At 32.1% G+C, this 15,513-nt stretch overlaps 2 protein-coding genes across 6 annotated transcripts in view; both read left to right on the top strand.

The window, feature by feature from the left end:
- LOC126692377 (putative receptor-like protein kinase At3g47110) overlaps nt 1-15,513 on the top strand; it is a 181,236-nt gene that overhangs the window by 2,726 nt on the left and 162,997 nt on the right. The gene's annotated exons all lie outside the window — the stretch shown is intronic.
- LOC126691046 (probable LRR receptor-like serine/threonine-protein kinase At3g47570) lies at nt 1,007-5,036 on the top strand. The gene is made up of 3 exons (XM_050386124.1): nt 1,007-3,710; nt 4,008-4,453; nt 4,995-5,036. Exons 1-3 carry the CDS (start codon nt 1,007-1,009, stop codon nt 5,034-5,036), a joined length of 3,192 nt encoding a protein of 1,063 aa, XP_050242081.1.

Raw genomic sequence — 15,513 nt, 5'->3', positions numbered from 1 at the left:
ACCCCAATTTATCTTCCTTGTGTATCTTGAACAAAAGAAAAACTCACATTTTCTTTTTTTTCCCCTAGTGCCGCACAAAGCATTATTCTTTTTCCTTTCAGTCGCCTTCAAATCTGTGTATTTCTCTCTCAGTCTATCTTTTATCTATACGCTCACAATGCTTATATATATAAAGCTCCTGCAGCCTCACCCTATTCCAATATGAGTACCAATAACAGTAGGCAACAAACTCCTATTCCAACTTGAAATAGAATTCCATGTGGGCTGGACTTCTTAGGTGTCGTGCACCCCCAACGTTTCTAGTGCATTTGATAATAACTGTCTTCCAATTAAATTGGTCTATATTTTACTGCCTCTAGAGTCTAGACTACCATAGAGATAGAGTTACCAATCCTTTGTCTTGATAATCAAATTTAGTGTTAAGAATCAACTATCTATTCAGCCAGAAATCCATGCTATTTCTCTCTATTTCTTGAACCTCACGTCCTCACAATTCCTATTGAACTATGATAGCTTTTTGGTCAATGACATGTTGATTAGGAGTCCTCAAGTTCATGTGGTTTACAATACTACAACTTTTCAAACTAATCTAATTAGATGTGGGCTGGAGACTCAGTACAAGTTAACTGCTTCAGTCAAAGAAGAAGAAAAAAAATAAGAAAGAACTTTTATCAGACTCATAACTAGCTGGATAGCAGCATCTAAATTCTAGGTTCAATTCTTTCCAAAGAAATTTCCAATTAACTTATTAAAGTCACAGTACCAGACACATTTTAACAGAATTGACAATCAATTAATTGTTAAAATGGCCGTTTCTTATAAACCAAAAGTATTCTCTTCTGGGTCCTTCTTATCTACATGATGTTCACTTTTTTGAATTTCTACAGAAAGTTGTGTCCTACTAACATATAATTTTGTTAACTCTAACTGAATTTTTTGTATTCCACAGAAAGGAAACATTGTTATTCGATTCTATCTTTCACTTCAAACTTGCTACCCCAACAAAATGACACAGTCTTGTCTCAGCTACGAGTGGTTTTTCTTAATATTCTTTCATGGGATTCTTCTTATGTGTATGAGCTCATGTTTGAAATCGGCAACAGTTCAGACTTTTGCAAATGAGACTGATTACCTGGCTTTACTTGACTTCAAGAATCGGATAACTCAAGACCCACTTCAAATCATGAGCTCATGGAATGACTCCATACATTTCTGCAACTGGTTAGGTGTTACATGTAGCCCCTCCAGTAAGCAAGTCATTGTTTTGGACTTAGAAGCTAAGAGATTGGTTGGCCCCATACCACCCTCTTTGGGAAACCTTACTCACCTCACAGGAATCAACCTACAAAACAACAGATTTTATGGAGAAATTCCCCAAGAAATGGGACATCTACAGCACCTGCAGCATCTTGTTTTGGGTGGGAATTCCTTTGGTGGTAAACTTCCACCTAATCTAAGCTACTGTACACAACTAAGAGTGCTTAATGTTTCTTACAACAATCTTATTGGGCAGATTCCACACCACCTCAGCTCATTGTCAAAGTTGGTGTATCTATCTCTTGCTGTGAACAGCCTTACAGGAAATATCCCAGCTTGGATTGGAAACTTTTCTTCTCTGAATAATTTAAATCTTTTCACGAATTATTTTCAAGGAAGCATACCAAGTGAACTAGGCCATCTACCAAGCTTGAGAGTTTTTCAGCTTTCTGAGAATTATTTGTCTGGTATTATCCCTCCTCTGATCTTTAATATTTCTTCCATACACGTTTTCTCCGTTACTCAAAACCAGCTACATGGAAGCCTTCCATCAGATGTTGGTCTTACTCTTCCTAAGCTACAATATTTTGTTGGCAATGATAACAATTTCACAGGAACTATTCCTATGTCATTATCAAATGCTTCCCAACTTCAGATACTTGACTTCGGTCAAAATAATCTGACTGGGACAGTGCCTCAAAATCTGGCAAGCTTGCAAGTCTTGGTTGATCTTAATTTTGAAAACAATAGCCTTGGAAAGGGGAAGGATGGTGACCTAGATTTTCTCAGTTTCCTGGCAAATTGTACTAGTTTGGAGGGCTTGGGTCTTGATAATAATAATTTTGGAGGAGTATTGCCTAGCTCTATTGCCAACCTTTCCACCCAATTAAACACTCTTGCTATGGGTGGGAATATGATTCATGGTGACATCCCTGCTGGGATTGGGAACCTCGTTAACTTAAACGCTCTTGGATTAGAATATAACTATTTGGGAGGAACTCTCCCTCATGATCTTGGGAAGCTTCAAAAGTTAATTCAATTTTCTTTGTGTAATAATAGATTTTCTGGGCCAATACCTTCCTCCTTCGGTAACTTAACTGAATTGACAATACTTTATATGAATGAGAACAGATTTGAGGGAAGGATACCCCCAAGCCTAGGAAACTGCCGAAATTTGCTTTCACTGAACCTTTCTTATAACAATCTCTCTGGCACCATACCAAAACAGATTATGAGTCTTTCTTCCCTTTCAATTTCTTTGGTCTTGTCTTATAATTTTTTAATTGGAGCAATACCATTTGAAGTGGGCAACTTTAAACATCTTACCAAGCTAGATCTCTCAAAGAATAGATTATCAGGCAAAATTCCCACCACCCTTGAGACTTGTGTTAGTTTAGAGCACTTGTATTTGGACAGTAATTCATTTGAAGGAGCAATTCCTCAGTCCTTGAAGAACTTAAGAGGTTTAGAAGATATAGATCTTTCTCATAATAAATTGTCTGGGCATATTCCTGAATTTCTTAGCAAGCTTTTGGCACTTAAGCATCTCAATATTTCTTACAATGATTTTGAGGGTGAAGTGCCAAGTGAAGGAATTTTTGCAAATGCAAGTGCAATTTCAATCTTTGGAAATGAAAAGTTATGTGGTGGTGTCCAAGAATTAAATTTATCTTCATGCTCAAGCAAACATCCTAAATTGCATGGGAAGCTTCTTGCACTCAGAATTATAATTCCTATCACTAGTACGATCATATTTGTACTTCTTCTGTTGTATTTTTTCCCAAGATGTTCTATTATAAAAAATTTAAGAGTGGGAGCATTAACTAAGTCTTCTTTTCAAGACTGGCAATTACCTATCTCTTATGCAGAACTCTTAGAATCAACAAATGGGTTTTCTGAGAACAACTTGATTGGTTCGGGTAGCTTTGGCTCTGTATACAAAGGAGTTCTTTCTAGAAATGGAGCAGTTGTTGCAATTAAAGTATTAAACCTTCAACAGCAAGGAGCTATGAAGAGTTTCATTAATGAATGCAATGCTTTGAGAAATATACGTCATCGCAATCTCCTTAGGATTATCTCTGCTTGCTCTAGCATTAATCATAAAGGGAATGACTTTAAGAGTCTAATTTTTGAGTTCATGTGCAATGGAAGTCTAGACCAGTGGTTGCATCCAAAAAATGATGAGCAACATCAAAGAAAAAAATTAAGCTTTATTCAGAGACTAAACATAGCCATTGATGTTGCTTATGCATTAGAATATCTTCATCAACATTGCCAAACACCAATTGTTCACTGTGATCTTAAACCAAGCAATATACTCCTTGATGAAGATATGGTTGCCCATGTTGGTGATTTTGGATTGGTGAAGTTCCTCTTTGAAGCATCTAACAATCCCTCCAAAACTCAAACCTTGTCAATTGGACTAAAGGGTTCCATTGGGTACATTCCTCCAGGTAATTTTTCAACTAGATAAAGCACAACTCATTTCTTGTTTAATATATACTTTTTTTTTTCATATTAAACAAAAGAAGAGATTCTTTCAAAAAGTAACTATATGCTCAAGTTTGAGACCACTTTTTTTTTAGTAGGGAAAAATGTTTAAGATTATTGAGCACTTGAAAAAAAAAACGTACATATCCACAAAATATTATGTTGGGATATATGTGCAAACAATGCAGAATACATTAGTGGTTAAATTCTATGCTTATAAGAGTATTGTTTGTTACTGAAAATGTATTAATGAATTATAGAGTATGGGATGGGTGGCCAAATTTCAACATCGGGAGACATTTTCAGTTATGGGATACTCTTGCTAGAGATGTTCACTGGGAAAAAACCTATCGATGAAATGTTCATAGATGGTTTGAGCATTCACAAGTTCACTACAATGGCTTTGCCTGAACATGTAATGGATATAGTTGACCCATCAATGTTCTTTGAGGAGGATGAAGATGATGTTGATGATGAGATAAATGAAGATGACATTGAAACCGAAGCAATAATTGAAGAAGAGCCCCATCTCAATGTTAGTAGCAGAATAAAAGATTGCTTGATATCAGTGTTCGAAATTGGATTGTCATGTTCTACAACATCACCTAATGAGCGGATGCCAACAAATGTTGTTGTCAATGAAATGAATACAATTAGAGACACATATCTTAAATTTAAGAAGGGAAACAGAAGAAGAATGAACCAAGTATGTTAACTCATTTTATTTTATTCTCAACAAAAACTCATTTGATTTTATTAATGGACATACATATTTTTCATTTTTTTGTAAAAGAACAATAATAATATAAAATAAAAACATAAATTCAAAAATGAGAACAAAATGAAAAATTATAAAGAATATCTCAATCTCTCTATTAGGATTGTTAAGTCTGCATGTTATTGTTATGAGTTTTTCTAGGACTAAAACAAAATGTCACAACATTTTCATAATAATTGGGATATCATTCCATTATAATTCAAAATAAATTGAAATAAAATGAGATTTTAGTGGGACCTACCACAACTCAAAGCAAAGATATTGTGAAAATGTTGTGAGATGTTGTTGTCTCACTCGTTCCTAAACTTTTCTGTACAATTATTTAATACCAATGGAATAAAAGGAATAGAATTACTGTTTGTTCATGTTGTTGCAAGAAAGTAATTACAGTTCTTTCATTCTTCACTGTTTCGATCAATGATGTAGCTGTTCCGTTATTGATTAACTCATGTGATTGTTTGTTTTGTAGCATGGCCGGATTGGATGGAATTTAAGTAATGAACTCCCTTGATTGAGTAATATTTCTAAGGCTCGTGATGGCTATATTATACGCTTGTGACATTCTACGGTGTTCTTTACAGTGTACACATATGCTGCCTCAGCCATTGTCATTGCTTTCCAAGTCAAAGGTAATTTAATCAATGGCTCCCTGTTATTTGTCAATGACATTTCTTTAACCATATTACTATGTATATTGTTTTTTTAATCATGGATTGTATAATCGCTCCTTTATGATCCGTTTGGATTGAGAGGAGAGAGGGAGGGGATAGAGTAGAATAGAGTAGATTTGATATAAAATTAGCCTATTTTCAACCAACTCTACTCTACTTCTCTCAACTCTCCCTTCTTCCCCCCTCCATCCAAACGGGCACTTAATTGTAATATGTGTTTCATACACTATTCCTTACTGTTCTTCTTAACTTAGAAATGCTTGATGGCAGGGTAGCAGGTAATAACAGTTCATGGGACCTATTTTTGTGTCATTTTCTTTTCTAGATTGTTTTTCTTAATTTAATTTCCCTCTTTCTTTCTTTCTTTCTTTCTTTCTTTTTTTTTTTTTTTTTTTTTTTTTTTTTTTTTTTTTTTTTGAGATTAAAGATAGAATTTTATTAATGTAAAAAGTATACAAGGACCGTAAATAACGGTAAATAGGCTCCTGAACAACAACACAGAGGAATCCTGATCAGTTACAAGCCCCACGGGCATGGACAAAAATAAGAAACCAGCCCCGTCTGTATCATGAACCTGCAGCAGCAACATATGTGGAGTACTTCACTGATGCCGGTTTGTTTGAGCAGCTACGAGCCTTTGGTATCCCCCCAAGAAGCCAATAGCCCCGGCCAAGATATTTTTAGGATGGATTTGGACTTTTTCAAAATAGAACTTGTTTCGAGCGTTCCATATTGCCCAACTTGTCACAGCCCACTGTTCAAGTTCCAATTTTGAGAGCTTTTCCAATAGGCAGCGGAAAAAAGAGAGAAACTCATATGCATCATTCGAGAATTTCTGTATTTTGCCTCTGCAAAAAACCCACACATTTCTCGCGAAAGGACATTCCCACAAAATATGGGCAGTTGATTCAGTTTGCTGGCAACATACCTCACACCGTGGGTCAATTTGAACTCTCCTTTGATGTAGATTATCTCTAGTAGGAACTGTTTGAACATGCACGCTTTTGGGGGTACATTGAAAGCCCAAACATTTTTCCATACAACCCGATCTGACCTCACACCAAAATGCTCAATCCGTGCCTGGTGTTTCAGTCTCAAAGCAACCTGATATGTAGATTTGACATTGAAGAGTTTGGGTTGGTTCTCCTTCCAAACCAATCTGTCTCGTGAAGAAGCACTCAGTACAGGCAGTTGCAGGATTTCCATCCTGTGTCCTATGAGTAAAAAGGTCAAATACTCTCTCTCTATCCCATTGTCCGGTGTTGGGATCAATTAGATCCTTCACCAGCAGATTCGGCTGAAGCTCCCCTAGGAAGAGTGGTTTATGAGATAACCATTTGTGCTTCAAAACAACTATACAGCTCCCATCCCCAACCTTCCACTTCAAACCTTCAACAATAATGTCCCTAGCTGCCAAGAGACTCCGTTATGTTGGGTCCCAAATAATATTATCACAAATATTAGCAATTCAAAATAGTAATCACACACAAGAACACAAAATTTACATGGAAAACCCTTTCTCTTTGAAGGGAAAAAAAAATCACGAGACAAACTCCGAATAATTTCACTATTCTCAAATCAATTACAATATCTCTTGTGCATGTCTCATGGTTAAAGAAAAATCTCTCTTATTTTTCTTTGCTCTCACACACACCCTCTTGTGTCTCATGAAGGCAGCAACCCTTTGCTCTCTCTTTCTTGCTATCTTCTCAAAGGCGGCAACCCTTTGCTCTCCTCCTTGTCTATCTCCTCGAAAGCGGCAACACTTTGCTCTCTCTTCCTTGGCTATCTTCTTGAAGGCGGCAATACCTTACACTCTCCTTCCTCTTGCGTTCCTCCCAAGTGAAAATCTCTTTTCTCTCTCTTGGTTTCACGCTCTATTTTCCCTCTCCCCATAGGGAGGACCCTTGGGCCAAAGCCCAAAGCCAAAGCCATCAAATTCTTTGTAGCATTGTCTATTTATAAGACTTTTTTACTATTCCCTCTTGAATTAGGAATACATTATCTCTTTAATAAGGAATAGACTTCCTTCCACACCAAGGAATAGTCTTTCCTTCTATAACAAGGAAATCCAAATTAATTTTTCCTTCTTCAACTAGGAAACCTAATTGACTTTCCAAGTCATAATTCGAATTTGAGGCAATTTCCCAACAATCTCCACCTTGACTCAAACTCCATCAATTGTCCTCAACTATCTTCTTCCCTCTTGGGATAGCTCATACCTTAATCAAAGCAATCCATTCTCTTTCATCTTAATTCACACAAAGAGTCATCCACTAAATCAACCAAGCTCTAATACCACTGTTGGTCTTTTCTTTAATAGCATTGTGCGTAACTGATCTTAATAGAGTTAATCAAATAACTCTCAATACCTATCTATCAAGAAGGTTCTAGTCTTCATCCTTCATAGTTTTAGGTTTCGTCCCCAAAAGAGGCAAAGGCAACTTCTTCCCATAGAGATAATCTTCAATCTGCATCCTCTAATATTCAAAGTCTGTTTCATTAAACTTCTCAATTCCTGAAGTCTTGCCTTCTTCTCCGGCCATCGCTTCCACTTTAACCTAGCTCTTATACCACTTGTTGGGTCCCAAATAATATTATCACAAATATTAGCAATCCAAAATAATAATCACACACAAGAACACAAAATTTACATGGAAAACCCTTTCTCTTTGAAGGGAAAAAAACCGTGGGACAAACTTCGAATAATTTCACTATTCTCAAATCAATTACAATATTTCTTGTGCATGTCTCACAGCTAAAGAAAAATCTCTCTTATTTTTCTTTGCTCTCACACACACTCTCTTGTGTCTCATGAAGATGGCAACCTTTTGCTCTCTCCTTTTGCTATCTTCTCAAAGGCGGTAACCCTTTGCTCTCTCCTCCTTGTCTATCTCCTTGAAGGCAGCAACACTTTACTCTCTCTTCCTTGGCTATCTTCTTGAAGGAGGCAGTACCTTGCACTCTCCTTCCTCTTGCGTTCCTCCTAAGTGAAAATCTCTTTTCTCTCTCTTGGCTCCACGCTCTATTTTCCCTCTCCCCAAAGGGAGGATCCTTGGGCCAAAGCCCAAAGCCAAAGCCAAAGCCAAATCCATCAAATTCTTTGTAGCATTGTCTATTGATAAGACTCTTTTGCTATTCCCTCTTAGACTAGGAATACATTACCTCTTTAACAAAGAGTCTATTCCCTCTTGGATTAAGAATACATTACCTCTTTAATAAGGAATAGACTTCCTTCCACACCAAGGAATAGTCTTTCCTTCTATAACAAGGAAACCCAAATTAATTTTTCCTTCTTCAACTAGGAAACCTAATTGACTTTCCAAGTCATAATTGGAATTTGAGGCAATTTCCCAATACGCTAGACATAGGAGGGGTTGCTGCCCATCTCTGCATCCATAAAAGAGCAATGGGGAAAATATCTTGCTTTATACACACACTAGAATAAAGGGTGTGTATTATGGATCAACTGTCAGGCTTGTTTGGCTAGCATGGCTATATTAAATGCTTGGATGTCCCTAAACACCATCCTGCCTCTATCCTTCAGAGTACATAGCTTCTTCCAGTTAATCCAGTGAATTTTCTTCTCATCCTTTGTTTGACCCACCGATATTTTGCCAAGCTTGAATTAATAATATTGCATAGTGCTGTTGGAATTTTAAAGATGCTCATAGAGTAAGTGGAAATTGCTTGTACTACTGTTTTGATTAACACCTCATGCCCAGCTTTCGAGATAAATTTTTCCTTCCACCCTAGTACTTTTTTGTAATTTTCTCCTAAAGATCCTTGAAGGTTTTAATTTTTTTACTAAAAACAATTTGGGTATACGACCATACTAGTGAATTTGTCCCCAGTAATAGGTTTTTATTTTTTTGGCAAATCAGAACCTTCATTCAATCATAGCAAAAACAGCAACAATTAAATACAAGCTATACATTGGTGACACATTGAGCCAGATGTAAGCCTGTAATAAATAAATAAATAAAAACATCTTGGTGTCGGTACATTCAATGTGGAAAAAGGCAAAAAAGCAAAGTGACAAACAGAGCGGAAAAATAAAACGTTTTGGAGAGTTTTAAACACTGTGGAAAATTTATCATGGTCCAAAGTTCATCGAATATGGAAAAGAAAAAAGTGGAAAACAGTGCAGAAAATATCTCGCGTAGTGTCTAACACGGTTGAAAATTATCTGGTCCAAAATATTTGATTTGAAGAAAGAGGTATTTGCATGTTCGACTCCAACATTTGTCAAGAAATACTTAGCTATTGCTACCTATTTCTTGAACCCCACCTCTTACAAATCACAATTCCTATTGTACTAGGATATCTTTCTTGTCAATGACATGATTGATTTAAGAGTCTTTTCTTAAATTCATGCGGTTTACAATACCGATACCACAACCTTTCAAACTTATCTTATTAAACTAGCATTATGCCCGCTATTAAACTAGCATTATGTCCTATGCATAGTTTAATCAAAATTTATATATAAAATTTTCTAAAATAAAATCATATTTAAATAGTTTTTATTTAATAATTTACTTAAAATTAGACAATAGAATAGATAATGAAAATAAATGAGTATTTTACTTTTAAGTTATATAATAAATATATGTTGTGTAAAATTAAGGTATTATAAAATGTATGTGTGTATGCGCGTGCGTGTGTGTATTGAGCTTTAAGGCTCAATTAATCACCAAGTACCAACATATATTTAAATAGAAAAACTTGAATTTAATAATTAAAAACTATCCAAAAAAATAATTGAAATCATATTTAAATAGAAACCTCAATTCAATAATTAAAAACAATCTAAATTACTAAACATTTAAAATAATGACAAATTTTGCAAAAAAATTAATGACAAATTCAAATCCACGTAAGTTTGAAGCAAACCTTACAAATTTTGTTTCATGATATTGGAAAAAAATAATATAATAATAAATCATCTTATGAATTTTAAAAACAAACATATTTATTGCACTCTTTTAATAAGTTATTACTTATATATATATATATATATATATATATATATATAAAACGGTAAATATGTTTATATCATGAATAAGATTTTTTTTTCTTAGATATGTTTTTGAAATTATTTTTTAAAAATAATAAAAATGTCTAATTATCTTAAACCAACAAAAAATTTACTAATTTTACTTCTTCAAGATGGGCTTCAAATAGTCAACTAGCTTGGTTCTTCAATTTTACTATTTTTTTTTTCTCTCTAAAATTTCTCTTTAATTTATATTCATGGAAGAATATAGGTCACCAATTAAAAATCTTAAAATACATATTGATAATCATGGTGAAATACCATATCAAACCCTAAAAAAAAAAAAAAAAAAAAAAGCCTATCATAATCAAAAAACACATGCAATTAAATCAATGCCTTACAAAGAATAAGAAAATTAAAAACAAAAAAAATGTTATTTCAAGAACCTGGTTTCAAATTATTGGGGGGACATCCTCTAGCCATATGTGTACATCATTTTCATCTTTGGCAAATCTAGTTGGTTTGTTTGCTGCCTCAAGATCATTTTAAAAAAAAAATTTAAATTAAAGCTATGCAATTTTTCACATAAAGAAAAAGAGATTGAAAGATTAAACTTTCTTAATTACTGAAGAAGATCAAACCAACCAGATATAATAAAGACCAAATAAATAGTAACTTAAATGAAGCATTGAAAATAAAGTAATTCAAATAAGTAACTTCAATGAAGCATCGAAAAGAAAGAAATTTAAATCAATACATAAACTCAAAGATACAGAGAAGTTCTTATAAAAAAAAAATAAATAAATAAATAAGTTACGAAGAAGAAATTGAGAGAATGAAGTCTAATATACGAGCAATGTTAGCAAAAAGAGTGAAGGAAAAAAACAAAAGATAACAAAAACTAAGTTTTTTGTATTAATCTAAAAAATTGATAAAGATGTATAGAAAAAAGTCAATAAGAATAATTATAATTTTGTATTTATCCATGAGGAGTTTTTTAAAAATAAAAAATAAAATAAAACATTGATATTAGACTATTAATAGTTGTATACGTGTACTATGATTGTTCTTTAAAAATAATTAATGTTGATATGAAAAATTAATGTGAAACCAAAATTCAAAATAAATTAATAATAAAAGGATTATTAATTAAAAAATTATTCTGTAATGTAAATCCTTGGGGTGGGTATTTGAAATATACTTCTTTGATAAAAGGTTGTACAATTTTGTTGATTTCAATAAACGGAGAAAAGGTTTGGATTGCTATATACATCTTTGTAATGCAAAATCTTTTCTTGATTTTTTATCGACCTATAAATTAGACTTATAAATTAATAATAAAAGGATTAGAAAAAGAATTTGGATTGCAATCAAATTAAATTTTTTATCAACTTAGAGGATTGTAATATGAAGAATTTGGATTGTAATCATATTAAAATTTTTGTCAACTTAGAAATTATAGGAGAAGAAGATAAAGACAATATATATATATATATATATATATATAAATCTAACAAAATTTTTGTAATGTGTGCAACCACAACTTCTAAGCCTAACTTTTATTATATAGTATATGATATGATGTGAGTTGGTGACTTGGTAGAGAGAAAAATTAAGAAATGAACTTGTCAGACTCTTAACTGGCTAGACAACATCATCTGAATTCTACTTTCACAACAATTTCCAATGACTTATTAAAGTCACAATTTTCAATGACTTATTAAAGTCACAGTACAAGACACGTTTTAGCAGAATTGACAATCTGGTCAATGCAAAAATGGCCATTTCTTATGCGTCAAATTGTCTTACAAATTTTCACTTCAATTTTGTCTTTTGAAACTTGATTTGGCACCGATAGTTTGATTTTTGCACTCAGTATATCATTCTAATAGTTAGGAATTATAATACTCAGTATATCATTTTCTTCTCTTGACTATTTTTGATAATTTGCTTTCCCTCCTAATATAGCTAATTAATCACTTCAAAATTACCCTTTTTATAGAGCCATCCATAATATATATATATATATATATATATATATATATATATATATATATATATTTGATTTAATTCCTCTATCTCTCATGCCTATTGTACTCGCATAGACTTATTGATCCTTTGCATCTCAAGTCAGTCCAATTTTGGTCTTTTAGTCTATTTCGGTCCACTTAGGTCCAATTTGATCTACTTAGGTTTAATTTGGCCCCGTTCAATCCATTCGGTCCAATTTGATTAACATGGAGATGGAGACTATAAATTGATGACCCACGCACACTTGGACAAAATTTGGTATTTGAGCATAATTTGGTTATTATGGTGCATGCAGATTTGTAAATGCTTGCATTAATTATTATGGAAAATATTCTTAAAAAAAAAAAATTATTATGGAAAGGCCAGGCAATAAGTGATGGTAGATAGGAGCATGGGCAAGTTTTGCAATTTTCTCTTCAATTTTGTCCTTTGAAACTTGATTTGGCTTATCTCATGGTCCGATGATCTGATTTTTGTATTCAATATATCACTTAAATCGTTAGGATTTTGTTTGTGATTAAATTTTTGTTCATCTAACAATCAATGATGTTATTTTTACCCTTATATTGTAAAATTTTCCTTTAACCCTTAATTTTTGGTTAAAGGACTCTTGAAAAATATTGTGTTACATATATAGAGAAATTTATAGGATTTTCAAAGTTTGCTACTTGTAAAATCCTGACTTAGCTATATTCAGTCGACATTTATTTGTAATCCTTTGACAAACTGAATCAAAGTAAGAGCAAATATTGTGTTAATAAAAACGATCAAATTGTGGCTCTAAGCCAACTTCAATTCTCTATTTTTCAATGATATTTACCTAATTTCCCAAAAACCAAGTCGCTATTAGGCCAACTATATATAATACTAGTATTATGCCCGTGCAATGCACGGTTTAATCAAAAGTCATATGTAAATAATTTTTTTATTAATTTACTTAAAAGTAGATAATAAAAATAAATGAATATTTTACTTTTTTTTTTTTTATATAATGAATGTATATTGTGTGAGACTTAAGGTATCATAATATATATATATATATATATATAATTGAATGTAAGATGGTAGAAATACCTAAAAAAAATTATAAAATGATTTCCAATAATACATTGAACTTTAAGACTCAATTAATCACATGTATTTAAATGGATAAACCTTGAACTTAATAATTAAAAACTATCGAAAGCAACAATTGAAATCATATTTAAGTGGAAACCTCAATTCAATAATTAAGAACAATTTAAATTACTAAATATTTAAATTTTTGAAGTAGAGAGACTCACATGAGAATTTAATTTTTGTCCTTGAAAACATGAGAGAAGACACTGAAACTTGAAGTTTAAGTCCCGTGAGTATAAACTCATAAAACGTATAATTTTATTAAAAAAAATAATAGCTAAATGAATTACAATTATATAATCAAAAGTAAAAATTGAAGGTAAAAATCACGCTACATGTCTGTGTATATGCATGAAAAAAGAATTGAATTCAACATGTTTTTTTTTTTTTTTTTTTTTAATACATGTTGCTATTTTATATATATATATATATATATATATATCAGGATTAGATGAAGAATTTGAGAAGGATTAGATTACACTATGTTGCTGCATTTTTTTTTTAATAGTACACATTGCTTTTTTTTTTTTTTTTTTTTAATACACATTGCTACCTTTGTGTTTTCTCTTACGTGTAGTATAGTAATTAAATTAGAATTAAATGGATCAGATGAAGAATTTGAAATGTAATTAAATTAAGATATTTATCTACTTAGAAATTATAGGAGAAGAAAAATTATACATATATATTTTTTAAATTATAAATGTTTTTTTCTTTTTTATGTGTAGTATAGTAACTAAATAAGGATTAAATGAATCAGGTGAAAATTTTGAATTGTAATTAAATTAAGACATTTATTAGCTTAGAAATTATAGGAGAAGAAAAGTTATAAATATACATATATATATATATATATATATATATATAATACACGTTGCTTTTTTTTTTTTTTTTAATAATACACATAGCTACCTTTTTTATATATATAAATATTTTCTTTTACGTGTAATATAGTAATTAAATAATAATTAGATGGATCAGATGAAGAATTTGAATTGTAATTAAATTAAGATATTTATCAACTTAAAAATTATAAGAAAGAAAAATTATATATTTTTTAAAAAATTTAAAAATCTAAAAAAAATTCTGCAATATGGTGCAGCTACCTAGTGCAACCATATGGCTTCTAAGCCTAATTTTTATTTTATAGTGCATGTTTGTACAAATTGCAGATGATATGCTACCTTTTATAATAAGTATTTCATACACTATTTCTCCCTCAGCCTAGATCAACTACATAAAATCTTAGTCATAGATTAGCTAGCGAACGTCGATGGGAACTTCGGTCGTATCTTGAAGCAATAACTCACTGATCTAGTTGCCATCGGAGTCGCAAAGAACCTATTTTCCTAATTTGTTACCCTCCTTAATATAATTGTCGGCAGAATTAAATGTTTTACAGGCCCTATTGTCGTGTCATTTTCCTTGGTTGTCTTTCTTGATTGCTTTCCCACTTAAAAGAGCTCATCTCTAAAATATTACTGTATTTCTACTTTTCTAGAGCATTGAATAATGACTATCATCCGATTTAATTGCTGTGTGTTTACGGCCTCAAGACTCGCATAGAATTGCCAATCCTTTGTCACTATCATCAAGTGTTTTTTTTTTTTTGGTGAGAAAGCATTATCATCAAGTTTAATTTTATAGAATCTACTATCTCGTATCAAATTAAACATATTGTTAATTGCTTAAGTCAAAGGAAAAAAAAAATTGTTGGGTTGAATCAATCAATTACCCAAGTTGATTAATTAGTCTAATTTATGCAATGGTCTAGTTAACTACATGATTGGCGTAACCATATCACCAAAACTAAATTTTATATTGTGGAAAGTAAAATTCAAGTACATGGCATTATGGTGGCGATGGGGAAAACCCAAAAAAAAAAAACCAATAAGAGGTTTGAAGGTCACCACCAATTTGAAGAATTCATTAAGAAAGATTGAAGTTATAAGCACAAGGAATAAACTCGATCACAAAGTACCTACCTACCATAGAACATATTGAATTATCCAAGTGCACAACTCCAACTTAGTTGGACTACTCTTCCAAGTGGATCTCTTCAACATACACATATCTCTAATCTATGATTAACTTCACACAAACAACTATTCTTGAATGTAGAAGTTGTTGGTGAAGATGTCTACACAATAAACACCGGGTCAACAGTG

Source organism: Quercus robur, chromosome 7 (assembly GCF_932294415.1).
Source record: "Quercus robur chromosome 7, dhQueRobu3.1, whole genome shotgun sequence".
In the NCBI taxonomy this organism is placed as follows: domain Eukaryota; kingdom Viridiplantae; phylum Streptophyta; class Magnoliopsida; order Fagales; family Fagaceae; genus Quercus; species Quercus robur.
Note: the sequence above shows the minus strand (reverse complement) of the source record. Positions and strands in the feature narration are given on the sequence as shown.

Bases quoted from the DNA above. Each gene is read 5' to 3' on its own strand.
- LOC126691046 (XM_050386124.1), top strand. From the start codon at position 1,007: ATGACACAGTCTTGTCTCAGCTACGAGTGGTTTTTCTTAATATTCTTT. The intron at 3,711-4,007 runs GTAATTTTTCAA...AATGAATTATAG, and splicing joins CATTGGGTACATTCCTCCAG to AGTATGGGATGGGTGGCCAA. The intron at 4,454-4,994 runs GTATGTTAACTC...TTTGTTTTGTAG, and splicing joins ACAGAAGAAGAATGAACCAA to CATGGCCGGATTGGATGGAA.